The 24,389-nt window shown below is 42.9% G+C and overlaps 1 protein-coding gene across 2 annotated transcripts in view; it reads left to right on the top strand.

Moving 5' to 3' along the window:
* Positions 1-24,389, top strand: part of GPC3 (glypican 3) — a 420,580-nt gene that overhangs the window by 277,575 nt on the left and 118,616 nt on the right. For both annotated transcript variants that reach the window (XM_043570776.1, XM_043570777.1), the window contains exons 4-5: positions 2,131-2,264; positions 14,172-14,297. In XM_043570776.1, coding sequence (XP_043426711.1) covers positions 2,131-2,264; positions 14,172-14,297 — 260 coding nt within the window. The remainder of the gene's footprint in view (positions 1-2,130; positions 2,265-14,171; positions 14,298-24,389) is intronic.

Here is a 24,389-nt window from a genome sequence, read left to right as displayed (position 1 = left end):
CTACTGCTGGCTTTAGATCTTGTTTCTTTAAAAAAAATTTTTTTTTCTACATTTATTTATTTTTGAGAGACAGAGAGAGACAGCACAAGTGGGGGAGGGGCAGAGAGAGAGGGAGACACAGAATCAGAAGCAGGGTCCAGGCTCCGAGCTGTCATCACAGAGCCTGATGTGGGGCTCGAACTCACGAACTGCCAGATCATGACCGGAGCCGAGGTCGGACGGTTAACCGACTGAGCCACCCAGGCACCCCTAGATTTTGTTTCTAATTCAAGAATTTATGTACGTATGGAAAACTTTCCAAAGCTATACGAACTAAATGCCATTTATGCTTTTATAAAGATATAGATAGCTTAGTAAATGTTGTCAGGGCCATCTTGAGAAATCCAGAAACGGATTACCACACACAGCCCATGGCCTATCAGTAGAATGGCGTGCCAGACCTGATAACTAGGACTTCCGTTCAATTTGTTTCAATTAATCTGCCTTTACTGAGAGCCTAACAGTGTGCAAAATTCAATCTGAATTCCATGGAGGTACAGAAGTGACAAAGGTATAATCTCGGTCTTCACTAGGTGTTTCTAAAATATTTCCTAAAGTATCCAATCTGTATATTCACCTTGGCTATGTTTGGCTCTGTTTTGGAGGACTGGGAATTCCTTTGAAAAAAAGAAAATATAGAGGGGCGCCTGGGTGGCTCAGTCGGTTAAGTGTCCTGATCTTCGGTTCAGGTCATGATCTCGCGGCTTGTGAGTTTGAGCCCCGCGTCAGGCTCTGTGCTGACAGTTCAGAGCCCGGAGCCTGCTTCGGATTCTGTGTCTCCTCCTCTCTCCCTGCCCCTCCCCCACTCAGGCTCTGTCTCTCTGTCTCTCTCAAAAGTAAATAAACGTTACAAAAATTTTTCTTAATGTAGAGAGGGGTGCCTGGGTGGCTCAGTCAGTTAAGCGGCCAACTGGCTCAGGTCATGATCTCATGGTTCATGAGTTCTAGCCCCATATTGGGCTACAGAATCTGCTTAGGATTCTGTCTCTGTCTCTGTTCTTCCTTCCCTCATGCTCTCTTTCTCTCTGAAAATAAATAAACTTAAAAAAATGGAGAGTGGAAGAACTGGAAAGCAAGATCATCTTCTAGGGAGGTGCCATTGTATAAGCTTTGAAGTCACACAGTGAATGAATCCACTCCTGGTTTGCTGCAGGCAAGTAACTTAACCTTCCTGAACCTCACTTTCTTTACCTGTACAATGAGGGCGATAACTTTTAGCTTAGTGTCTGGAGTAAGGGAGACATGTTAATGCACGCTTCTTTACTACAGAAGTTCATTTAGGCATTTGTCTGAAAATGAAAAAACAATAGAAATCTATAAACAATCGAACCACATCATTCAGGACTAAGCTTTAGAAGGAGGCATCCAATAAATACTTTGGAATGAACAAATGAATGGATAGAGAAAGGAAGGCAGGGAAAAAAGAGGGAAGAAAGTAGGAGGGAAGGTGGACTTTCTTGAGCACCTGTGTTCTTTAGTACTCTCAGTCCTGGGCTTGGTCAGCGATACGTGAGTCGTAGCTGACGACACTGGCTATGGATAGTTGCCTTGCCTTCTTCCTTCCCTTGGGTGTTTTTAGGGAAGTCACATGAACAACTACCTTGACATTTTTCCGAATATTCCGCCTTGGGTCTTGTAACAAAATGCTCCCAAGAGTTGGAACACTCTGCATGGAGGCTGTGTTGTAACACCCTCTCATCTCCCACACCAGTTTCTCCTAAGCTTTGCAATTCCCATCTGTAAACCTTCTTCATACGAATAAATACCGAGTGCCATTGACAGGTGTCAGTAGCGCGAGTCCTGTATAGAGGGTCCTCTCAAATGTGTACTTCACTATAGAGGAAAAGCGTTTTTCATCTTAGGAAATCTTTGAATAGGCTCCGCTCAGAGCCCCACTACCACACTCTTCGGCCTCCTTTTGCACAGATGGGCTCTTTGCCTTAAAAGCATATCACCTTTTTTGACTCTAGTAATAGCTTCGTTCTGCTCTTTAAAAAGAAATTGGGGAAGAAATTGAAGTGCATTTCAGAATTTGTTTCTACTATCATATCTGTGAAAGTATCATATAATTATATTGCATTTCTTTTTCAGATTGGCAAGTTATGTGCCCATTCTCAACAGCGCCAATATAGATCTGCTTATTATCCTGAAGATCTGTTTATTGACAAGAAGGTATTAAAAGTTGCTCATGTAGAACATGAAGAAACCTTATCCAGCCGAAGAAGGTGAGAGGGATTTTTTTCCTCTATTTCAGCATACAATTAGCAATTGTGCTTTAAGGTCAAAAACCTTTGGAGTGAAGCTTCTTAAATACACATTATTTAGTTCTTCTGAGTAGAGCATTTGATTAATTAAATTCTACCATGTGTCGATGTTAAAGAGAAAAGATACTGTATTATATGTAAGCCATATTTAAATGTAAAGTTACCATATGTAAATATCCAGTACAGCAACACAGGTGGAATGGGCCTCTCTATTCAAGGTATTTATTGACTAAACAGAACATTTTCTGCTTATGATCTGGTCTCACAACTTTATGGCTTCATTTATGACTTTCCTGGTATTAATGGTGAGTCCAGGTTAAGTTGACCAGAGAGAAACTGACAAGACACACTCATGTGTATACACATACTGTGCATTCTATATACATTCTTTTAAGTATATAAAATTAAGGATTCACGGGGCACCTGGGTGGCTCAGTCGGTTGAGTGTCCAACTCTTGATTTCGGCTCAGGTCACGATCTCATGGTCATTGGGATCAAGCCCCCCATCAGGCTCCACACTGTCAGCGCTTGAGATTCTCTCTCTCTCTCTCTCTCTCTCTCTCTCTGCCCCTCCCTCCTCTGCTCTCTCTCACATTCTCTCTCTCTCAAAAATAAATAAATAAACCGTAAAAAAAATACAGGGATGCCTGGGCAGCTCAGTTGGTTAAGCTTCTGACTTTGGCTTAGGTCATGATCTTGTGGTTGGTGAGGTTGAGCCTCGCATCGGGCTCTGTGCTGACCGGATGGAGCCTGTTTCAGATCCTCTATTCCCCTCTCTCTCAGCCACTCCCCAGCTCCCTCTCTCTTTCTCTCTCAAAAATAAATAAGCATTAAAACGTGTTTTAATTAAAAAATAAATAAAATGAAGGATTCTGTTTCTATTTCTTAAGACAGCAGTCAAGGGACTAACTTCTCTTCATTCCTTCATTCATAAATTCTCTTCGTTCTCTTCATTCCTCCTCCTTTACCGAGATTCCCTCCTTCCATGTTCTAGCTTCATGGTTACAAATTAGGAGTAGACACCGGATGGGACTCCTAACACAAATCTGGGAGAACTGCCTTCCAGAAAGGACTGCACATGTCGCCCACGCTGCCACTGACTCAAGAATAGCTAGCTATGAGTTCCGCTTCCTGATGACTTTGAGGGAGTTGGGAGACACTGGAAAATGAAGAGATGGAAATTAAGAGATGAAATAAGCAACAGCTTAGATGTGAGCTAGATTATTCCATGCATATCCATTTACTACAGGAGTTTGGGAAGTAATAATTCTTCGTCTGATATGATCCAGTTTGGAATGTGACAAGAGAGAGTCCCCCCACCAGGAGCATTTCAGAAATCCCATTTTCTTCTCTTTTGTTGACTTCCAACCTAATACATTTCTAGTTTCCCTGTAGCAGCAGTTTGAAATGGTGATTCAGGGACCCAGGAAGTCCCAGAGATGCTTCCAGGGAGTCTGTGAGGTTCTCCTTTTGCTAATTCCCTATCCATGTGAAGCGGGGTTTTGTTCATATACTTCAACCAAAACAGTGCACTGCCACAGACTGAATGTGGGAGCCAGTGGGAGAATTTAGCTGTCTCCTGTTAAGCCAGGCTAAAGATATTTTGTAAAAATGCAAAAATGGTGTCACTTTCTCACCATTTTTTTTCATAAGTGCTATTTACGTTAACATATAATGGCTCATTGTTGGTTTATAATAAATAAATAAATAAATAAATAAACTCTTCCTGAGTTTTAATTTCTAGGCAATAAATATCAAATATATATTATACAAACAAATAGCTATGTAGAGCAACAAACATTTATTAACCTCACAGTTTCCGTCAGGAATTTGGGAACAGCTTTGCTGGGTGGTTCTCAGTCTCTAAAGAAATCTCGGTCAGTTTCTGGGGCTGCAGTCATATGACGTGTTGACTAGGCTGGAGGATCTCCTGCCAGGGAGGCTCACTTACACATTTTAGCCAAGTTAGTGCTGGTTTTTGAAAGGAGGCCTCATTTCCTCACCACGTGGGCCTTGCGAGTGTCCCCATGACACGGCTGCTGGCTTCCCCAGAATACACGATCCGTGGAAGAGAGCAAGCAGAAAGCTGTGATGTCTTTTCTGACCTAGTCTGCGAAGTGACATGCCGTCTATTCTGACATCAATTTGTTAGAAGTGAGTTACCAATTCTAGTGCACTCTCAAGGGGAAGGAAATACTTGCCAGCCATTTCCCTATGCCATAGGGTTTCTTTGGGAGGTTTTTGTCTTTCTGGGAAGACAACACTTGGTCATTTCTCCAGACCTTCTGTAACCCTGACTTGACTTTGTCCGTTGTTCTCCGTTGCTTTCACTCTCTGCCCAAACCACCTGAGAAATTAACCTCAGTCTTTGATCTTTAACTAGGGGAAGCCCCTTGCATGTTGGACTGAAGCGAAAAAAATTATATCCTATCTTTATTTTGAGAGAGAGAGCACAAGCGGGAGAGGGGCAGAGAGAGAGGGAGACAGAGCGAATCCCAAGCAGGCTCCACACTGTCAGCGCAGAGCCCAACGCGAGGCTCAAACTCACGAACTGTGAGATCATGACCTGAGCCGAAATCAAGAGTCAGACACTTAACCGATTGAGCCACTCAGGCGCCCTAAAAATAAAATCTTTTAAAAAAGAAATAAAATAAATAAGTGGAACTTTTAAATTATAAATTATATCTATATATTATAAATGTAATATAATGTAATATGTTTGTATTTGTATAATAGTATACGACAATATGTACTTTATATTGCTTCATTTGACTGAGCAGAAATTTAGGAAATGCCTATTATGTGTCAGAATGTGTGCTGGGCATCGAAAATCAAGACACAATCTCAACTCTCCAAAGCAGTCTAATGTGGAAACAGACTTAAATGCAAATAATTCCAAACAAGTTTTATAAACGCAAAAGAACCTTCGGAGTCTATCCCTAGACGCAACCTATAGGAGCAAAGAGCCTCTGCCCAGGGAGTCAGGAGCGGGCCTTCACGGAGAGGGTGGTGTATGAATTTGTAACAGAATCACACGCAGAACTTGTTCAAACTAAATACACCGACCTGGCCCCATTTTGAGACTATCCTGTCAACCTAGACACGTTTATGAGTAAGTGGGAGGTCTTACTTTGTCAAGGCCCCTCTGCCACGGCCTCTGTCTTGGGCTCTGTGGGACCCATTCCCTATTGCCTTACCAGAGAGGGCTCTACGGTACTGATTCCTCCAGGGAAAAATGAAAGTGATGAATGGGCTCTTGGCCAGGCACCCAGATTGGGCACTTTGTTTAGATTGTTGCTAACCCCCAAGGAAAGAAAAGATGGTAAAAATACTACAAAGCCTGTAGGCTTGAGTAAGTGGTGGTCAGGCAGGACTCCTTTGGGTGCTGGGAACATGAACCTGCCCTATGATGCTTCTCCGAGTTGGAGCCGTTCTTCTTGAATTCCCTGGCAGAATAAGAAAGCAAAACAAGAGAATGTCTGATTTCATTTATCTCCCTCCAGTAGGCACTGTAGACCCTCTCAGGGAGAGGGGAGAGTTGGGGATTAGAAGATCTCTTGCTCAATGCCCTGGCCCCTGCGATCTGATGTTATGGGGAGGGTTTGTTTTGAAAGAGTGTTAGTACCTCTGTAAATTTCTCAGTATGTTCTGCACAGCATTTCACACTGTCCAAAAAAATATATGTGCCTCTAGCACCCCTGACACCCATTGTAGCATTCAGTCCGTGGAGGTTGCGAGCAAGCTTTCTGAATCTGATTATGAGTTGAAAAGCCCTTTGCCTTATTAAAATAACAACACACAAAGAGATGCAGGATTCCTTTGGTAGCATTCAGAAGTCATCTGTTTGTTTTGTCTGCCCCCAACTGGGTAGTTTGCAACACACAACTAATCTTAGAAATGGCACAGTTCAATTTAAAGGCGACGTGATACTCAACTGGTGGCCTGCGGATGGGATTCAGTGTTCCGTTAAGGTGGAAATATTGAAAATATCTGTCATCACATTTAAAACAGGATAGGACAAGAGGCACAAGTAGCAATCAGAAAAGAAGAAATGTGATTTCCGTAGTCCTTTCCAGCTCTAGGTCTTCAACGCTTCTCAGACGTCAGCCTTTGCCCACTTGAATGTCTCTTTCGTTACTTCCCATATGATGTTTGCTTTGTCATTCGCGTGGCCTGATAAAGTTTGGTCGAATGCGTGAGCCACATCTGCCCTTTTTCCAAGCCCCAAATCTCTAGTGAAACAGTCCATCCTGCCCCTGTACACCAAGCTGCTGGCCCAACTGCCACCGTGTGAGAAAGTCACACGGTCCCTCCACCCTTGTGAAATTACATCTGTGTCTCCCAGCCTTCCCCTTCCTGCACGGCCCCTCCTCCTCTCCCCCTCTGACTTGGTCTAAAGGGGCAATGGATTAGGTGACACTAGTAAATGACCTAGAAAGAAAAGAACAAAAGCTGATCTCAGCTCCCTGGTCCAAAATCAATGCTTACTCCCACTCTCTCTCCGACCGCCGCTCTGGTTTGGCTAGGCAGTTTTGTAAGCTCAGTGGTGCCTTCCACCCTCCGAACAAAACAACAAAGTATGTCCTGAGTGAATCAACGAGTTTCGGCTCTGGTACAAGTCATTCTGCCCTAAATAGGGCCCTGCCTCTTTCAGCATTTGTCAACACCATCTATAGGCTAAGCATTGTGTACGGATTAGACTCTGATGAATAGGAGGAGCTTCTAGCCTAGTTAGGGGGAGACACACAAATCATTTCCATACACTGCGGGCTAATGTCATAGCAGAGCTGTGTCCAAAAGTATGGCAGCACCGCAGCTGGGGGAATTAGCGGCTCTCCTGTAAAAGTCGAGAAAGGCTTCTTGGAGAAGGTAACTTTTGAGCCGGGCCTTGGCGGAAGCTTAGAAATTCAGCAGATGGGGGAGGGAAAAGAGGGCCTTCCAGGCAAAGGGAACAGCCTGAGAAAAAAAGTACGGGCTAATCTTTGGAATGGTAGAAAGTTACAGCTGGGGTTCAGACTGTGAAAGGTTCTCTGCCGCAGAATTAAACACGATCCTGCATCACTCCAATTATAATTATCTTAGTTTATGTGCTTTTCTGGGTTTTCAGCTGCTTTTCAAAAAAGAAAATAATGAGCTCCTATTACTTTATATTAAGAAAACAAGAACCTTAATGATAAAGGAGGAAAGTTCAGGATCTGCAGTCAGGGATGAAAGGCTGTTTTTACTTGTAGTGGTTTCCAATTAGTGCTGCTTTGATGCCCGCCCAAGCAAATCACTACAAGAAAGCCAAGGGAATCCCCTCCCCCAGACTGCAGAAGGGGACGCTCGTCTTGAGGACAGTGGGAGCCCTCCAGGGAAGATCACGTGCACCCGGCCCGCAATATTTCAAAATGGCTCGTTCATGCAAAGGGGCCCTGCCCTTTCGTTCCACATTTAACACCCTGAATGGAAAGCTCTATGAAGAGACTCTTTTTTTTTTTTTTTTTTTTTTTTGCCCCCGAGCAGGCTGCTGTAAGCAAGTGTTGGGTTTGACCTAAGTGAGCCCTAGGCTTTACTCTTTCCATGTCAAGTGGTATGTTTGGCCTGCACGTATTAGAATAAAGTAGAATTGGAATTGAAGAACATTTCCTTCAATCAAATTGCTTTTCCCATCCTGGGCAACTAATTGTCCGTATTTTTTTTTTTTTTTTTTTGAGGCAATTCAGTTGAGCTGACTGCCATCGTTCATGGGTGGAGGTTCTTTTGTTATCTGTCATGGGCTCCTAGCACAAAGAAAAATCTGGACTGAGTCATACGTGGCTAATTAATATGTCACCTAATTTCGTTCCAGGTAGCTTTCTTTTAAAGAGAGAAATGGAGATCTTTACCTTGCCTCCTTTTAAAATTATAAGCAGAGGGATGAAGCCTTTTTAAAAGAAAAGATAAAAGTAAAACACCCTTAATTCCCATGCCAGATCGAGTTTAGGAATGAGTGACAAAGAGGAGGGGAAATGAGAGAGGCCCAGTAAACTCAGCAGGAGGCAAACTGCCCCTGTCACACTCTGCTGCTTTCAGGGCTGTGGTGTCAGAGGACATTATCACCTGTTGTCGCTCTCTCTTGAAAAGCTCATTAACTCTTCAACAGTTTAGAAAGTCTTTCTTCTGCAAAATAGTATGTGTGGATTTATTTTTAAAAATCCCAGTTTCTTTTGGAGCCCAAAGGTTTATTTCCCCACCGTGTGCAGAAGAAGGTTTTACACGAAGGAATGGCCCGCCCCGAGGTACCGCCACACTATACTGGGGGACTCAAAGGTATTGGCCAGTTGGCTAGATGGGCTGGAGCCCTGCTCTCTGCTCTCCCAAAGGGGGATACTGCCTCACCCCAGAAGCCCTGGGAATTACTTGAGAGCCTGCAATTGTTCCATTAGTCTCGGATTGTTTTTTTTTTTTTTAATGTTTATGTATTTTTGAGACAGAGAGGAAGAGAGAGAGAGAGAGAAAGAGACAGAGCACGAGTGGGGGATGGGCAGAGAAAGAAGGAGACACAGAATCCCAAACGGGCTCCAGGCTCTGAGCTGCCAGCACAGAGTCCATCACGGGGCTCGAACTCACGGACCGCGGGATCATGACCTGAGCCGAAGTCGGCCGCTTAACCGACCGAGCCACCCAGGCGCCCCTCTCAGATTGTCTTCTAATCAAATGCACCATGGATTCTAATGTGAATAGTACACACCAAGAACCAAAAAGAATTCTGCGAACAAGTCTATCAAGAGTAGGTTTTACGGTGGGGTGCGTGAGTGGTGCAGTCAGTTAAGCATCCAGCTCTTGATCTCAGCTCAGGTCATGATCTCACAGTTCATGAGTTCGAGCCCCATGTCGTAGTCTGCACTGGCAGCATGGAGCCTGCTTGGGATTCTGTCTTTCTCTCTCTCTCAGCCCCTCCCCTGCTCATGCTCTCTCCTTCTCTCTCAAAATAAATAATCTTAATTTTTTTTAAAAAAAAAAGAACAGTTTTAGGAAAAAAAAGCATGAAACTTTAGTGGAGAGACAAGTCTAGAAGGAAATACATCCAAATATTAGTAGTGATTATCTGTGGCTGGTGAGACTACGAATAGGATTTTTTTTTCCTTTTATCTTTCTGTATTTTCTAAATTCTCCATAGTGAGCATATATGTCTTTTACAATGAGAAAGAAAACCAATAGACCTTATTTTTTAATGTTTATTTATTTTCAGAGAGAGAGTGGGGGAGGGGCAAAGAGAGAGAACAGAGAGAATCCCAAGCAGGCTCCGCACTGTCAGCGCAGAGCCCGACACGGGGCTCGAACTCATGAACGGTGAGATCATGACCTGAGCTGAAACCAAGAGTTAGATGCAGGGGCGCCTGGGTGGCTCAGTCGGTTAAGCATCTGACGTCGACTCAGGTCATGATCTCACGGTTCGTGGGTTTGAGCCCTGCTTGGGCTCTGTGCTCACAGCTCAGAACCTGGAGCCTGCTTCAGATTCTGTGTCTCCTTCTCCTTCTCCCTCTCATTCTCTCTCTCTCTCTCTCTCTCTCTCTGCCCCTCCTCTCTCTCTCTCTCTCTCTCTCTCTCTCTCTCAAGAATAAATAAAAATTAAAAAAAAAAGAGTTAGATGCTTAACCGACTGAGCCACCCAGGTGCCCCACCAACAGGCCTTATTTTTAAAAATGAAGGAAGAAATAGATTTTAACCATTGTTTACAGCTCCTGCAAATTTCTTTTCTCCCTCCTCACTCATGCTCTTAGTTCATGCCCATGCACATCTGGCTCCTTCCATTGCCCCAGTGGGCATTGCTCCTCCTAGGAGACAAGCCTCTCTTCCTCTGAGATGTAGCTCACCTCTTCTCAACCCTTTTTGGGGGGTTATATCTCAATAAATCTGGGATAACATACAGTTCATCCATTTAAAGTATATAATTCAGGGGCGCCTGGGTGGCTCAGTCGGTTGAGCGTCCGACTTCAGCTCAGGTCACGATCTCACGGTCCGTGAGTTTGAGCCCCGCGTCAGGCTCTGGGCTGATGGCTCAGAGCCTGGAGCCTGCTTCCGATTCTGTGTCTCCCTCTCTCTCTGCCCCTCCCCTGTTCATGCTCTCTGTCTCAAAAATAAATAAATGTTAAAAAAATTATAAAAAAAAATTAAAAAAAATAAGTATATAATTCAACTGTTTTTAGTATAGTCACAGAGTTGTACAACCCTCACCACAATCCACAATCAACTTTAAAACATTTTCATCACCTCAAAAAGAAGTCCCATGCCCTTTAGCTATCATTCTTCAACCCTCCTCATCTCCCCACACCAACCCTAAGAAGCAACCACTAATCTACCTTGTGTCTCTATAGATTTGCCTATGCTAGACATTTCATGTAAATGGCATCCTATAATATGCGGTCTTCCATGATTGGCTTATTGCACTTATTAGCATAATGTTTTCAAGGTTCCCCCATGTTGCAGCATATATGAATACTTTATTCCTCTTGAAAGCCAAATAATACTCCATTGTATGGACTGTGTATTTGTTTATCCATTCATCGGTTGATGGACCTCTGTCTTGTTCTGCCTTTTGGCTGTCGCTAATAGTACTGCTGTAAGCATGCATATACATGTACTTCTTTGAGCACTCATTTGTAGTTCTTTGGGGTATACGCCTAGGAGCGGAATTGCTGGGTCATATGGTAACTTCTGTACTTGACTTTGTGAGGAGCCACCAAACTGTTTTCCACAGCAGCGGCACCATTTTGCATTCCCACCCACAATATGAGGGTTCCAATTTCTCCACATCTTCACCAGCACTTGTGCTCCTTTTTATTTTATTTTATTTTATTTTATTTTATTTTATTTTATTGTCCTTTTTAATGTAGTCATCCTAGTGGGTGTGAAGTGATATCTCACTGTGGCTTTGATTTGCATTGCCTGAGGCTTAATTGATGTTTAACTTGACTTCATCTTACCAGGCAAAGACCATTCAAACTGCTATCCCAGATTAGTCCAGGGGTTTACCCAGCCCAATAGCCAGTTGGTCGTTGAAGAAGAATCCCAGGAAAAATATTTGGGGAGAGAACATGGTTGTGCTTATTAATAACCACCTCAAAAGATGAAGGATTTATTCATCTTGTGCATATAAAATAAAATAGTTATCTGGAAGGCGAAAAATATCTTAGTTACCTTGCATACTTTCTGGAATATAATATATATTTCATTAAATATTTATATTCTACAGGCTTATAGTAATGGTAATATTGGCAGCAATTAATGTTATGGGGGGATTACTTTGTGCCAGGTCCTATGCTACACCCTTTACATGCATTGTCCCAAGTAGTCATCATAGCAGCCCGTCCTTAGCTTCATTTTACAATTAAGGAAACTAAGCCCCAGAGGAGTTTAGAATCTGCTTAACGTCTCACTGCTAAGTAAGTAAGGGAGTAGCTGGCATTCGACACTCATGTGGGCCAGACTCCAAAATCAGTGCTCTTACCTGCCACTCCTAACAGGTTTTACAGGATAGCTCTGAGAATGCAACCAGCATTATAGCACGGTCACTAAATGAAACTGTGCTCTAAATTCAAAATAACTAAGTCACAAGCAAGTTTTGAAAACACAATCTCTTCCTAGGTCCATCCTGCATGTCCTGTGGCAGTAACGAGTACTCTATGACATGGGATGGCCTTTTATGTCCCCAAGTTACCTTGCTCAAGTTTCAAAGAGATTCCCCTGAGTTCTAGAATTCGATGACCCAGACTGTGTTCACATTAGTCACATTCTTTGCGGTTTTCGTAGACATTTATCTCGACCCCACCGAGTAATATCCTTCCATACGAAAGTGGGAGGTCTTATGTTTATGGCCGCCCCTTATCCCCTTGACATTTAGGCAGACCCTCTGTGAATCTTCTCCAACTTGCCAGTGACCTTTATGATCATCCAGGGAAACTGTAAGGGTTCAGGGGCGGGGAGAAGCTCAGAGCCTTTTTTTTTTTTTAAACTTCTAGGGAAGTTAAATTGGAAGGCTTTGCCATGAATTCAATTTTTCTTCCCATGTGCTATCTCAGAGAGAGTTTGGAGGTAGGAGGAGGCCTAAGGGAAACTCTTTCATTAAAGAGCAGGCCGTCACCCGCCCCCCCCCCCCCCCAGACTAATGACCATATTCCATTTCCTCATGGAGAGGGGGGAATTACTCAGCTTCAGCCTTTAGTCTTTCAGTTTCCACTCTTGGGAACTATATTATTACCTTGTAAAACAGAGCATCTCTCCTATTAGCGTTAATTGAACCCATCTTTTTCCTGTTAGAAACTATAATGTTGACTTTTATTTTCAGAGCCCTGTATTGAGCCTCTTCACTTTGGAAGGTGATGGAGCTCAGTGCCCAGAAGTAGGCTGCGAGGGGGTTTGAGCATAGCAGGAGGCAACTGTTGGGGTATCAGAAGTTTTATATATCCCAGTACCCTTTCTCGCACTGTTCTTTCCATCACCCTGGCCTTACCGTGCCCCTAGCCTTTGTGAAGATGTGCTGAGTATTATAAGCATGCTCTCTCTTCCAAATCATCAGTTGAAATGAATCGTTTTATAGTAGCAAAGTGGAAAAATGCAAGAAAATAATTTCCACCAGTCTTCCTCTTTTGGCGAGATCGGAGAACAAGCCCCAGAAGGCATTTCTGGGCTCAGGACTCCCACCAGTGTCCAAATGAGATTCAGGCCTCTGGCTCCTCCAGAGGCCTATATATCAGGCCAGTCCATTCTTAGCCTGGAGACAGTATTGAATAATTACTCCACTGCCAGCAAATTCCCTGGCCAGAGTCTCCAAAAACTTAGTAGAGACTTAAGATAGCCTTGATTGTGAAGAATGCTTTAACTTCCTTTCTACCAACAACACTGCTTTAGAAAAATAAGGAGTATTTTATTTTTGTTTGTTTACCATCGGACATCTATTGTATAGATATTTTAATATTTCTTTAAAAACATACCCACTTCTCTCCAGTCTGTAGCGCCTTATTTTGTGTGTCCCTGTACATCTGAAACAAAATAATAGGCCAGAAATTTTGCTGGGTAATATGAGTATGTGTATTGATACATATTTGCATATATAATGTGCTCACTCTCTCCTCCTCCTCCCTGTCTCTCTCTCTCTCTCTCTCTCTCTCTCTGTCTCTCTCTCTCTCTCTGTCTCTGTCTCTCTCTCTCTCTCTCACACACACACACACACACACACACAATTTGTCTTATATGTAAAATAAAAGCCAAAGCAAATAAATAAAACATACTAGGATTCACTCCCTCCTATCTCCCCCCCACACCCATGGGCACCACAATATACACACAAAGAACAAAGAAACCTTCCTCCTCTAGCAGATGTGAGTTTCTCTGACTATATTGTCAGGAGAATTTCATAGCGCCTACAGTGCTCTGAGCACCCTGCAATTGTGATCTGCAACTGTTAGCCCGAGCCTGCATGGAAAGGGGCCATCTCTAGGGTAATAGCATTGTAAATTACAATCAATGCACTCAATTACACCCAGAAACCGAAAGATATGTAGTGCTCCAGTGTGCTTTGTAATCAGCACCTTTGAGAATGTAGGTAACAGCATTCTGAACAAACAATGGAAGCTGAACGTGCTAGAAAATGAACGTTGGAATTAAATCATCCTTCTGATAGGAGAGGCACCTTATATGGCAAACAACTTTTTTTTTCCCCTAATATCATTTTATTGATTTTTTTTTTAACTAAATTGTGGCCTTGTAGCCTAGAATGTCTTTTAAAATCATTTATGGCTCTAATCAGCCTGGCAGAGCCTTTCTGTCATGCTGATAAGGAAATTAAACTTTTCTCATACTGGGTTTACTTGCCTCTTATGCACAGATGTTTTCTTTTTCTTTCAGGGAACTAATTCAGAAGTTGAAATCTTTCATCAGCTTCTATAGTGCTTTGCCTGGCTACGTCTGCAGCCACAGTCCTGTGGCTGAAAACGACACTCTTTGCTGGAATGGACAAGAACTCGTGGAGAGGTACTCTTTTTTGAATGTTAAATATAGCAGAACTTGGGAAAGAGTCATTATATGTTCATCTCAAGGTTAGTTATGTCTTCTCTCTGCCTTCATTAATTACAGAAGAAAAATTCTAGGAAAAACATACACGTGAGCATCTGTGAATTTACAAACTTGGAAGCATGTAGAGAACTGTGCATTCAGGGACATTTTACAAGGTGTGCAGCATAAAACAACTTTGGCTTATTGCATCGCCTCATTATGTGGACCCTTATTTAAGGGGTTTGAGGAAATCACATACATACCAATAGGTATCATTTAGTGAGAGTTAACGGCATATGAAGCGCCATGCTAAGTGCTTGTCTGTATTAACTCTTTTTATCCTTACACCAGTCCTCTGGAATAAATGCCATTATTTCCCCCATTTTATAGACGAAGACGGAGGAAAGAATAGGGAGGGAAAGAGGAGTGCCATTTCATCAAGCAGTTTTGCTGAAACGGTTGATCACCGGGTGTTAATAGAATCTGTGCTAACATCTGTCATCTATGAAGAATTTGCTCATCGCTGGAAAGGAAAGAATATTTATTCAGCAAATATTTACTGAGCACCTTCTAAGCGCCAGTCATGTTGAAGTGAACAAGCCAGGCAAAATTTCCTGTCCCGGCGAAGCTTTCGTTCTAGTGGGCTCGTGGCATTCCTAACCTCCCTTGCTTCGCATGTGTAAGGAACAGTTTGTGATTAAGGGACGAAATTAGGAGGAGGAGAATGCTTAGGAAACCATGTGGAGCTGACGAACATGCTTCCAAACCTGTCCCAAGTAGCAGCATCTTGTAAGGGGGAATACAGAAGATACTTGAACTCGGGTTCGGAATCTTTTACTAAAGAGTTGCTTAATCTAGGGCAAGTGACTTAATCTCTCTGAACCTTGGTTTCCCCGTCTAAAAAGTGAGGTGGTTGGATTAGAGCCCTTCTGCTCTGGCAGTCGGTGGGGTTTTTTTTCTCATTCATTCATTCATACATTTATGTTTTGAGATCCTGTGGGTTAGGCACCAAGTTAGTGCTAGGGATATGAGGGTGAAGACAGGCAAGTTACTTGCTTTGAGGAGCTTATAGTCTAGTGGGGACCAACATCAGGACAGGTCATGATGCTAAATGGCTTATGAATTAGCCATGTAATGTAACGGACAGAGGAAGGCTTTGGAGCCAGATGAACTTGGGTTTGTATCTCTGTCCCGCTACTCACCGCGTGGGGCCTTGGGTGAGTCACTTAACCTAGACAGTCCCAAGGTCCTCCTCTATAAGGCAAGGGCATCTCGCAGGGCTGTTATAACTATTAGGTGAGGTCATGAATGTAAAGTCCCTAGCCAGCTGGCACATACCAGAAGCCCAATCCAGGTTTCTTCTGTTCCTTCTCCCTTTCTCCCTTCCCCCTCCACCTCTCCTCTTCCCCCTCCACCTCTCCTCTTCCCAAGCACACGGCTGAAAACCCGCTTATTTCTCAACTAAGCCGTGTTACTGACCTGGGACAGTGAGAATGAGGTGCTAATGAGACTGAAGTTGCATGCCACCCTGGATGAGTCATTGAACTTGCAGGGAGATCGACTTGCCTCCAGCAAATGTGAATCAGGCTACAGGGACTAATGGCCCCACGCATCCACTCCGCTCTGGAGAAATCGTGCATATTTATCATCCTAAAAGCTCATCAGGTTCTAAGTAGAATCATGAAAATGTACTTAACTGCTATGACATATTTTTTTAAAGTGTCAGAGAAAAGCCATTGGTATTTGGCTTTATAAAAAGCAGATGCTTTAAAACAGGTATAAACAATATCATCTTTAAAAAAAAGAAAATGCCCACAGGTCAAATATGTGGTTCTTACATAAGCTTCATGAGAAACCATCCCAGTGACTTACCCACTGGTATGCTAATAGGGTAAAAATGAACAATTCCTGAATACTAATTTGTTTTAAGCAGCATATCTTCTAACTATGGTCTGTTTTTTTTAATTTTTAAAATATTTATTTAAAAAATTGTTTTAATGTTTATTCATTTTGAGAGACAGGGTGCAAGTGGGAGTGGGGCAGAGAGAGAGGGAAACCCAGAATCTGAAGCAGGCTCCAGGCCCTGAGCTGTCAGCACAGAGCCTGACGTGGGGCTCGAACTCACAAACCGTGAGACCATGACCTGAGCCGAAGTCGGAGGCTTAACCAGCTGAGCCACCTGGGCGCCCCAATATTTATTTATTTTTGAGAGAGAGAGAGAGAGAGAGAGAGAGAGAGCAAGAGCCGGAGAGGGGCAGAGAGAGAAGGAGACACAGAATCCGAAGCAGGCTTCAGGCTCTGCTCTGACAGCACAGAGCCCAGTGCAGGGCTTGATCTCACAAATGGTGAGATCGTGACCTAAACCAAAATCAAGTCAGATGCTTAACTGACTAAGCCACCCAAGCACCCCTAACCATGGTCTGTTCTTAAAGAAGAAATTTTAGTTGACAGTACATTTATTTGTTAATGTATTCATTTATTTACTCATTTAACAAATATTTGAGCACCTACTATATATCAGGTGCTAATACTGGTTTCTCTATTGTTGTGTTTGTTTAAGGCCAAATGTTGTAATCCTGATGGATGTATCTCCTATTGCTCTTTAAGAAAAACAAAATCAGATGATCCAGTTTTAGTTAATTCAAAAGAATTTCTTCCCATGCCTGTGTTTTTTGAATTAGTGGTATTTTTTTTCCAAAGTTTCTTTTATTTATTTTGAGGGAGACAGACAGAGCAAGCATGCATAAGCAGGTTAGGGGCAGAGAGAGAGGGAGAGAGGGAATCCCAAGCAGGCTCCACGCTTAGCACAGAGCCCAACGTGGGGCTCAGGGCCATGACCGTGAGCTCATGACCTGAGTTGAAATCCAGAGTCAGATGCAGATGCTCGACCGACGAAGCCACCCAGGTGCCCTGGTGGGATTTAAAAAAAGTGTTTTTAAGTTCATTTATTCATTTTGAGAGAGAGTGCATCAGCAGGGGAGGGGCGGAAAGAGAATCAGAAGCAGGCTCCGCACAGTGTCAGCATGTAGCCTCGTGGTGGGCTCGATCTTACGAACTGCAAGATCATGACCTGGGCTGAGATCAAGAGTCTGCCACTTAACCCCTTGAACCACCCAGGTACCCCTGCGGTGAGATTTTTTTAAATTGAATTTTGCTCATATAAACTACTTCATGCACAGTATACTTTCATGAAGGATGTTTCCCGAGAATCAAGAAAGTCCTCTTCTCTCAAATGATGGAATCCAAAGCCTGCTAAATTTGAATGAGCCTAAAAATCAGTGAAATGAACTTTTGCACCATCAAAAGAACTGTTAACTGAAGTATTTTTTGTTTAATTTGCTAGCTTTAAATATCTCATGGTATCAAACAAAATAATAACATAAAACAAATAGTATCGAGAAAAGCTATTATTCCAAACCCCTTCTGAAAAGTCTGTTGTTTCAAAACAAATTTTATTGTTGATAGGTGGTATCTAGGGAGGGAGGGCAAGAAGGAAGGAAGGAAGGAAGGAAGGAAGGAAGGAAGGAAGGTCGAGAGGGAGGGAGGGAGGGAGAAAGGAAGTAAGGAAATCATACATATCTGCAGATAGAAGGGTAATATAATCCAGGAAGTAACTCTTGGTTAGTAACCTCAGGTTATAATTAACCTATACTTAAATTACTGACCTAATGCAATGATTGGACTAGGGAATAGTGTCAAACTAGATTTAAAAAAAAAAATTACTCAAGGATATACATTTAGTAGTACAGAGTTCTGTAGCCTGAGGACATGTGTGCCCTCCATTTGTACCATTTATAAAGATTAACTTCACACCGCACATCTCATCGATAGTAAAATGTCTTTCCAGAGCTTTTCTTTGAATTTCTCATTTCGTTTAGTCTTAAGTAACAGTTGCCACTTCATATGGCCAAATCAGTTGTAACCTTGTTATAGTTACAGGTTGGGTTTATATTCCTTTCAAAGTATTTTACTCTCAGTCAAGAAAATGTATGAAAATCAAGGATCCTGAAGGGAAATGAGACTTGTCAGTGGAGACACCTGATTAAAAGGAACATATTGATACTAAAGAAAATATGGATCAATATCCATGTCAGCTGGGTTGTCAGAGCTATTTATACCCTCCTTGTACACATGTACATATAGACCACTCAACTTTTAAAGAGTTCAAACCACTGTTTCTCTAAATATGGTCGTATTTCACATCCTTTCAATTGTTGGCTCTTATGAAACTAATCAGTTAAAACGTGAACGAAGAGAATGTTTCCACAGATCTCGTCTGACGGAGTACCACATAAAGCTGCTATTTGTCCTCGTAACCTCCCCACCACAACCCACCCCGCACCCCATCTTGGCTTGAGATAAACATTGGATTCTGGGATTTAGCAGAGAAATCTTGGAATTAGTGAACTTGGCTCATGTGAGGGTACGCGCTTTCGATCTGAGCTACCATGTATCGTATAGGCAGAGCTTTCGTACAATTGCCTCTGTCAAACTACGGAGAATTTCAGTTAGAGAATCCCTGGGACCAAGAGAAGCATAAAGGATCCCATGGGAGTACGTTAACCCTGGGCTTAACAGGTAAACGTAGGCTTTGCCTGCATTGGTGCTGAAAATACCTGTATGAAGAGTAAGCAGTGTAGTAAATACATCCTCACACACCCTTTGAGAACTGTGAGGCTAAATATCTGGATCACGGACTAAAATTTTCATTCTTCTTCTGGATGGTTTGATACCCTCTGGAAGGTAAGCCCCACTGTACTGTTTAATCAAGTTTGTCTTTAAATTAGTGTAACAGGAGATGCTTAAACTTACACGTGTTCAAAAACTGCTAGTTTGAAAAAAATGCGATGTTGTCTGTACATTTAGCATCTGATCATTCAGGTTCATGCAACAAAGACTGAGCACTTCTCATACACTGGGCCCTGTGGGGCATAGTGATAAGTAGAATCCAGTGCCTGCTCCTGCTGAGGAGTTTACAGCTTAACGAGAAGCAGTCCAGGGAGAGTTCCCCTCAGCGGTGTCAAAACAGAGGCTCTACCCCTCCTTATTGATTGTGTGTGTGTAATTGAAGTGAAATTCACATAACATAAAATTAACCTGTGTAAGGTATACAATTCAGTGGCATTTCGTACATCCATGATGTTGTATAATCACCACCTCTGTCTAGTTTTAAGACCTTTGCATCGCTCCAAAGAGAGAGCTTGTCCTCATTAGCAGTCATTCTCCATTCCCCGCTTCCCCCAGCCCATGGCAACCAACCAACAGTCCGCTTTCTGTCTCTATGGATTTACCTATTCTGGATGTTCCATATAAATAGACTCATTTACTTAGCATAATGTTTTTAGGGTTCATCCACAATGAAGCATGTATCAGTACTTAATTCCTTTTTATGGCCAAATAATATTGCACTGTCTGGATATGGCACATTTTGTTTATCCACCGTCATCGGTTTTCCACCCATTTTCACGTGAACCCTGAGCTCTATCAGGCTTCTCTCACCACCTCTGGATTCCGCATGGCTCACCCTTAACCTTGAGGACAGGGCAGCCAAACCTTCAGGTCTCCCAGCGCCATCATCTTGGACCACCACCTAAATGCTAGCCTCTCCTTCACCTTTGCTCTTTACACCCCTTTGCAGTCATTCTCCCGAGTGTTTTTCTCTCAGCCGTATGTGTGTGGTCAAGTAGCTTCTCCTACCATCAGCACACCTCCCATAGGGTTTCATGCGTCCCTAGCGATTTTGAGGCTTATCAGTTCTGTATATGTAAGGACTTGTACTTTGTGGCATGACACCTTAGCCCCCTTTGTGATTCAGTCCTGGCTGGTCTTGCTCCTTGTCATGTTGCTGGACTGGTTGGGCCTGGATCCAGGTCAGCTCCTGAATATTGCTGTTATCTTCTTGGCAGTTCCACATAGCCACTTCTGCACATAACAAATCAGTATCTATTTTGTGTTTGCTCAGGATGACTCTGGGACTCTCTCAGTGGAATACGTGAGGCACCTGGCATTAGAGAATATACTCCCTGAGATGTGCAGGGGCAGATTTCCCTGAGGGTGCCTCCTCTCCCTCCTCTGTGATCTTACCTCGCATTTCACCTGAGAAATTACACACACACACACACACACACACACACACACACACACCATGTGTGTAACGCACGCTTATTTCCACTGATCAGACAAGTCTTCCCATGTTCATAATGCCTCTTCAGAATTACTCTGCTTAATTGGAAAGGCCAAAGCAGGAATATACAAAGCAATTGTTTTAATTTTCAAGGATTTTTGTTCCTATCGCAAAACCTATTGCAGACAAGTAGGGTAAGAGACTATTTTTCTCTCTCTTCTACTGGGTTGGATGGATAGACTGTGGCATATCAATCAGTGGGAGTGAGCATGAGATCATCCCTTAACACCCAATTCCTGACATATGGAATATAATTTTAAAAATGAGAGCAAAAAATATCTTCTTTTGGTCCCTATAATCTAGGAAAGGTGAGGGAGAATAGTTGATTGTTTTCATAAGCTACTTAATTTTTAAGCTTATTTTATTTTTTGAGAGAGAGAGCATGTGTGAGCAGGGGAGGGGCTGGGAGGGAGGGAGAGAGAAAATCCCAAGCAGGCCCCACACTGTACGTGTAGAGCCCGACACCGGGCCCAGTCCCATAAACCACAACATGATGACCTGAGCTGAAATCAAGAGTCAGACACCCGATTGACTGGGCCAACCAGACATTCCCATAATGCAGTTATTTTATTTTAGTTTAGTTTAGTTTAGTTTAGTTTTATTATTTTAATTTTATTTTTATTATTTTATTTTATTTTTATTATTTTATTTTATTTTATTTTATTTTATTTTATTTTATTTTATTTTATTCTTTTCTTTAAATTCAACTTAGTTACCATACACACTGTAATCTTGGCTACAGGAGTAGAACCCAGTGGTCCTTACATATGACACCCAGTGCTCATCCCAACAAGTGCCCTCCTTAATGCCGTGACCCATTTAACCATCCCCCCCCCCCACCTCCCCTACAGAAACCCTCAGTTCTCTATATTTAAGAGTCTCTTATGGTCTGCCTCCCTCCCTGTTTTTATCTTATTTTTCCTTCCCTTCCCCTATGTTCATCTGTTGTGTTTCTCAAATTCCACGTATGAGTGAAATATGATATGTGTCTTTCTCTGACTTATTTTGCTTAGCATAATGCACTCTAGTTCCATCCACGTTGCAAATGGGAAGATTTCATTCTTTCTCATTGCCTAGTAGTAGTCCATTATATATAAATATATATACACACACAATACATACACACACACACACACACACATACACACTCTGTAGCCTATGGGTCTTATCTTCACTTCTTTCCTTTACCATCAAACTGAAGATGGTGAAGTTCTATCTAGATACAGATACAGATATAGATATAGATCTAGATCTCTCTCTATACCACATTTTTATGCATTTGTCAATGGACATTTGGGCTGTTTTCATAGTTTGGCTATTGTTGATAGCACAGCTATAAACATTGGGGTGCAGGGCACCTGGGTGGCTCAGTCGGTTGAGCGTCCGACTTTGGCTCAGGTCATGCCCTCAAGGCTCATGAGTTCGAGCCCCACATCGGGCTCTGTGCTGACAGCTCAGAGCCTGGAGCCTGCTTCAGATTCTGGGTCTCCCTCTCTCTCTCTGCCCCTCCCCCACTCATGCTGTCTCTGTTTCTCAAAAATAAATAAACATTAAAAAATTAAAAAAGAAACATTGGGGTGCATGTGCTCCTCCGAATCAGCATTTTGTATCCTTTGGATGGATACCTAGTAGTGAAATTGCTTGGTTTTAGGGTATTTTTAACTTTTTGAAGAACCTCCATACTTTTTTCCAGAGTGACTACACCACTGTGCATTCCCACCAACAGATGTTGGCAAGGATGCAGAGAAAGGGGAATGCTAATGCATTTATTTTAAGAACACTATGTAGAGGCGCCTGAGCGGCTCAGTCGGTTAAGCCTCTGATTCTCGGTTTCGGCTCAGGTCATGATGTGACAGTTCATGAGTTCGAGCCCCACGTCAGTCTCTGCACTGACAGTGTGAAGCCTGCTTGGGATTCTCTTCTCCCTCTCTCTCCCTCAGCCCCTGCTGAGACCCTGCTCATGCTCTCTCTGTCTCTCTCTCTCAAGATAAATAAATAAAAACATAAAAAAAAAACCCTCTGTTTTGAGGACTTTGGTGGAAAGGGACCAATTTCTAGCACTAACAAGTCTTTCATTTGGTGTTCGTAACAAAATGGGAAGAACTTCACAATCTTCAGTTTGACGGTGAAGGAATTAGGTGAAGATAAGACCTACAGGCAACAGTGTATACATATTCAGATGCACATGTACGCATGCACAGCTCATTGCAATCACATCCAAACAAGGTAGTGATATACACCAGTTGTTGTCTATAGCTCCCATGCTCTCATGCTAAAATAGGTTATTTGTTATTTGGGTTTTGCTTGTTTGTGTTTTAGGTTTAGGTGGTGGCTTTCCTCCTAATGGCTCAGGGCAGTGCACGTACAACTTTTTCTCTTCCTTAAAGATTTTATTTTTACATAATCTCTACACCCAGCATAGGGCTCAAACTCACAACCCCGAGATCAAGAGCCACACACTCCACTGACCGAGCCGGCCAGGCCCCCCAGAGGTTTTTTGTTTTTTTTTTAAAGTAATCTCTACACCCACCATGGGGCCAAACTGACAACCCCAAGATCAAGAGTCACATGCTCCACTGACAGAGCCAGCCAGGAGCCCCCTTACAACTTTAAATATGGCACAGCCAATGGAAGTACCAACGGGGAAGGAAATATACGAGACAGACTACAGAGCCAAAAGGAAGGGGGCACAGGAAGAAAAAAGTAAACAGTGGATCGTGGACATAATATTCAAAGGCATTGATTCATGTCCTAAAGTCATTTGATCGGAAGTTTGTTTAGGCATAGGGCAGACTAAAATCATGCCAAGGTCAAGGCCCGGTGGCTCTTCTTAGCGGCCCCTGTCGTGATGGTTTGGGGATTAGAAACTTTAGCATCGTCTTCTGCATCCCAGCTCTTTTCTTTCTGTGGCTAGTTCTTCCTTTGGCCCCTGCCCCACAGGAAGCTCTGCTTACTGGCAAGAGGAGAGAATGTTTGCCTAGCCCTACAGTTCTTGGTCCCCCGCAGACATTTTTGGATTTCATTTTTGCTTTAGTTTTCCTGGAAGCGGAAACATACGCTCGGTTCTTTCTGATTTGGGGAACTGCTATGTTAGTTAGCCTGAGTGCATGCCCTAGAATGAAGGTAATGAAGCACCCTCCTGCTTGCTAGCATGGTAGTTCGCATCTCCTACCTCGCTTCAGGTAAGTCCAGATTATTCGTGGAGAGGCTTTGAAGGAAAACTGGATCATGTAGAGGAGGACTTGATTTGGTAGAGCATGAAGTATTTATGGCAGCTGAAGACTTTTTAAAATCCCAGTAAGGTAAGACATCAGATAAGTTTGGAGTGTACCTCCGTGTAATAATCCCTCTGAGAGCTTAGATTGGCATATTTTTCATCATAGCTTTATCTCAAAAGTAGTGTTTAGTGACAGGTATTTTTCAGGACCTACTCTATGGCAATACGTGACACTTATCCCTTAAGATTATGGTGTCGCATATAGTCGCTCTGCCTTCAGAATTGAGTGAGAAAAACCCAGCTTATCCCACAGACTGACAGCTTAACATGGTGTACCACATCTGGGATCCGGGATGGGCTGCACCTGACTACTCTCATGTCTGAAGTACCAGGACATATTTTCATGGCTCAGTATTGATGTCTGTAACCACCTGTTAAAGACCCACGGCTTATTACTATAAACAGATTGTGTCCTATTAGTACTTAGGCCAGCCCTTCCTGTGCTCAATTGGATCAGTTCATTATATAGAGAACGTTTGGGGCCCTTCAGGGCCAGTCTCAGGATACCCATATCCTCAACAAATAAATACCACCTCCCAATTGCCCGTCGAAATGTGATTATGATGGTGGGCAAGGCCAGCCTCATCTTATGATCATGGCTCAGAGCACC

This window comes from Prionailurus bengalensis, chromosome X (assembly GCF_016509475.1).
Source record: "Prionailurus bengalensis isolate Pbe53 chromosome X, Fcat_Pben_1.1_paternal_pri, whole genome shotgun sequence".
Lineage (NCBI taxonomy): Eukaryota > Metazoa > Chordata > Mammalia > Carnivora > Felidae > Prionailurus > Prionailurus bengalensis.
The sequence above is the reverse complement of the archived record's forward strand: the minus strand, read 5'-3'. Positions and strand labels throughout refer to the sequence as shown.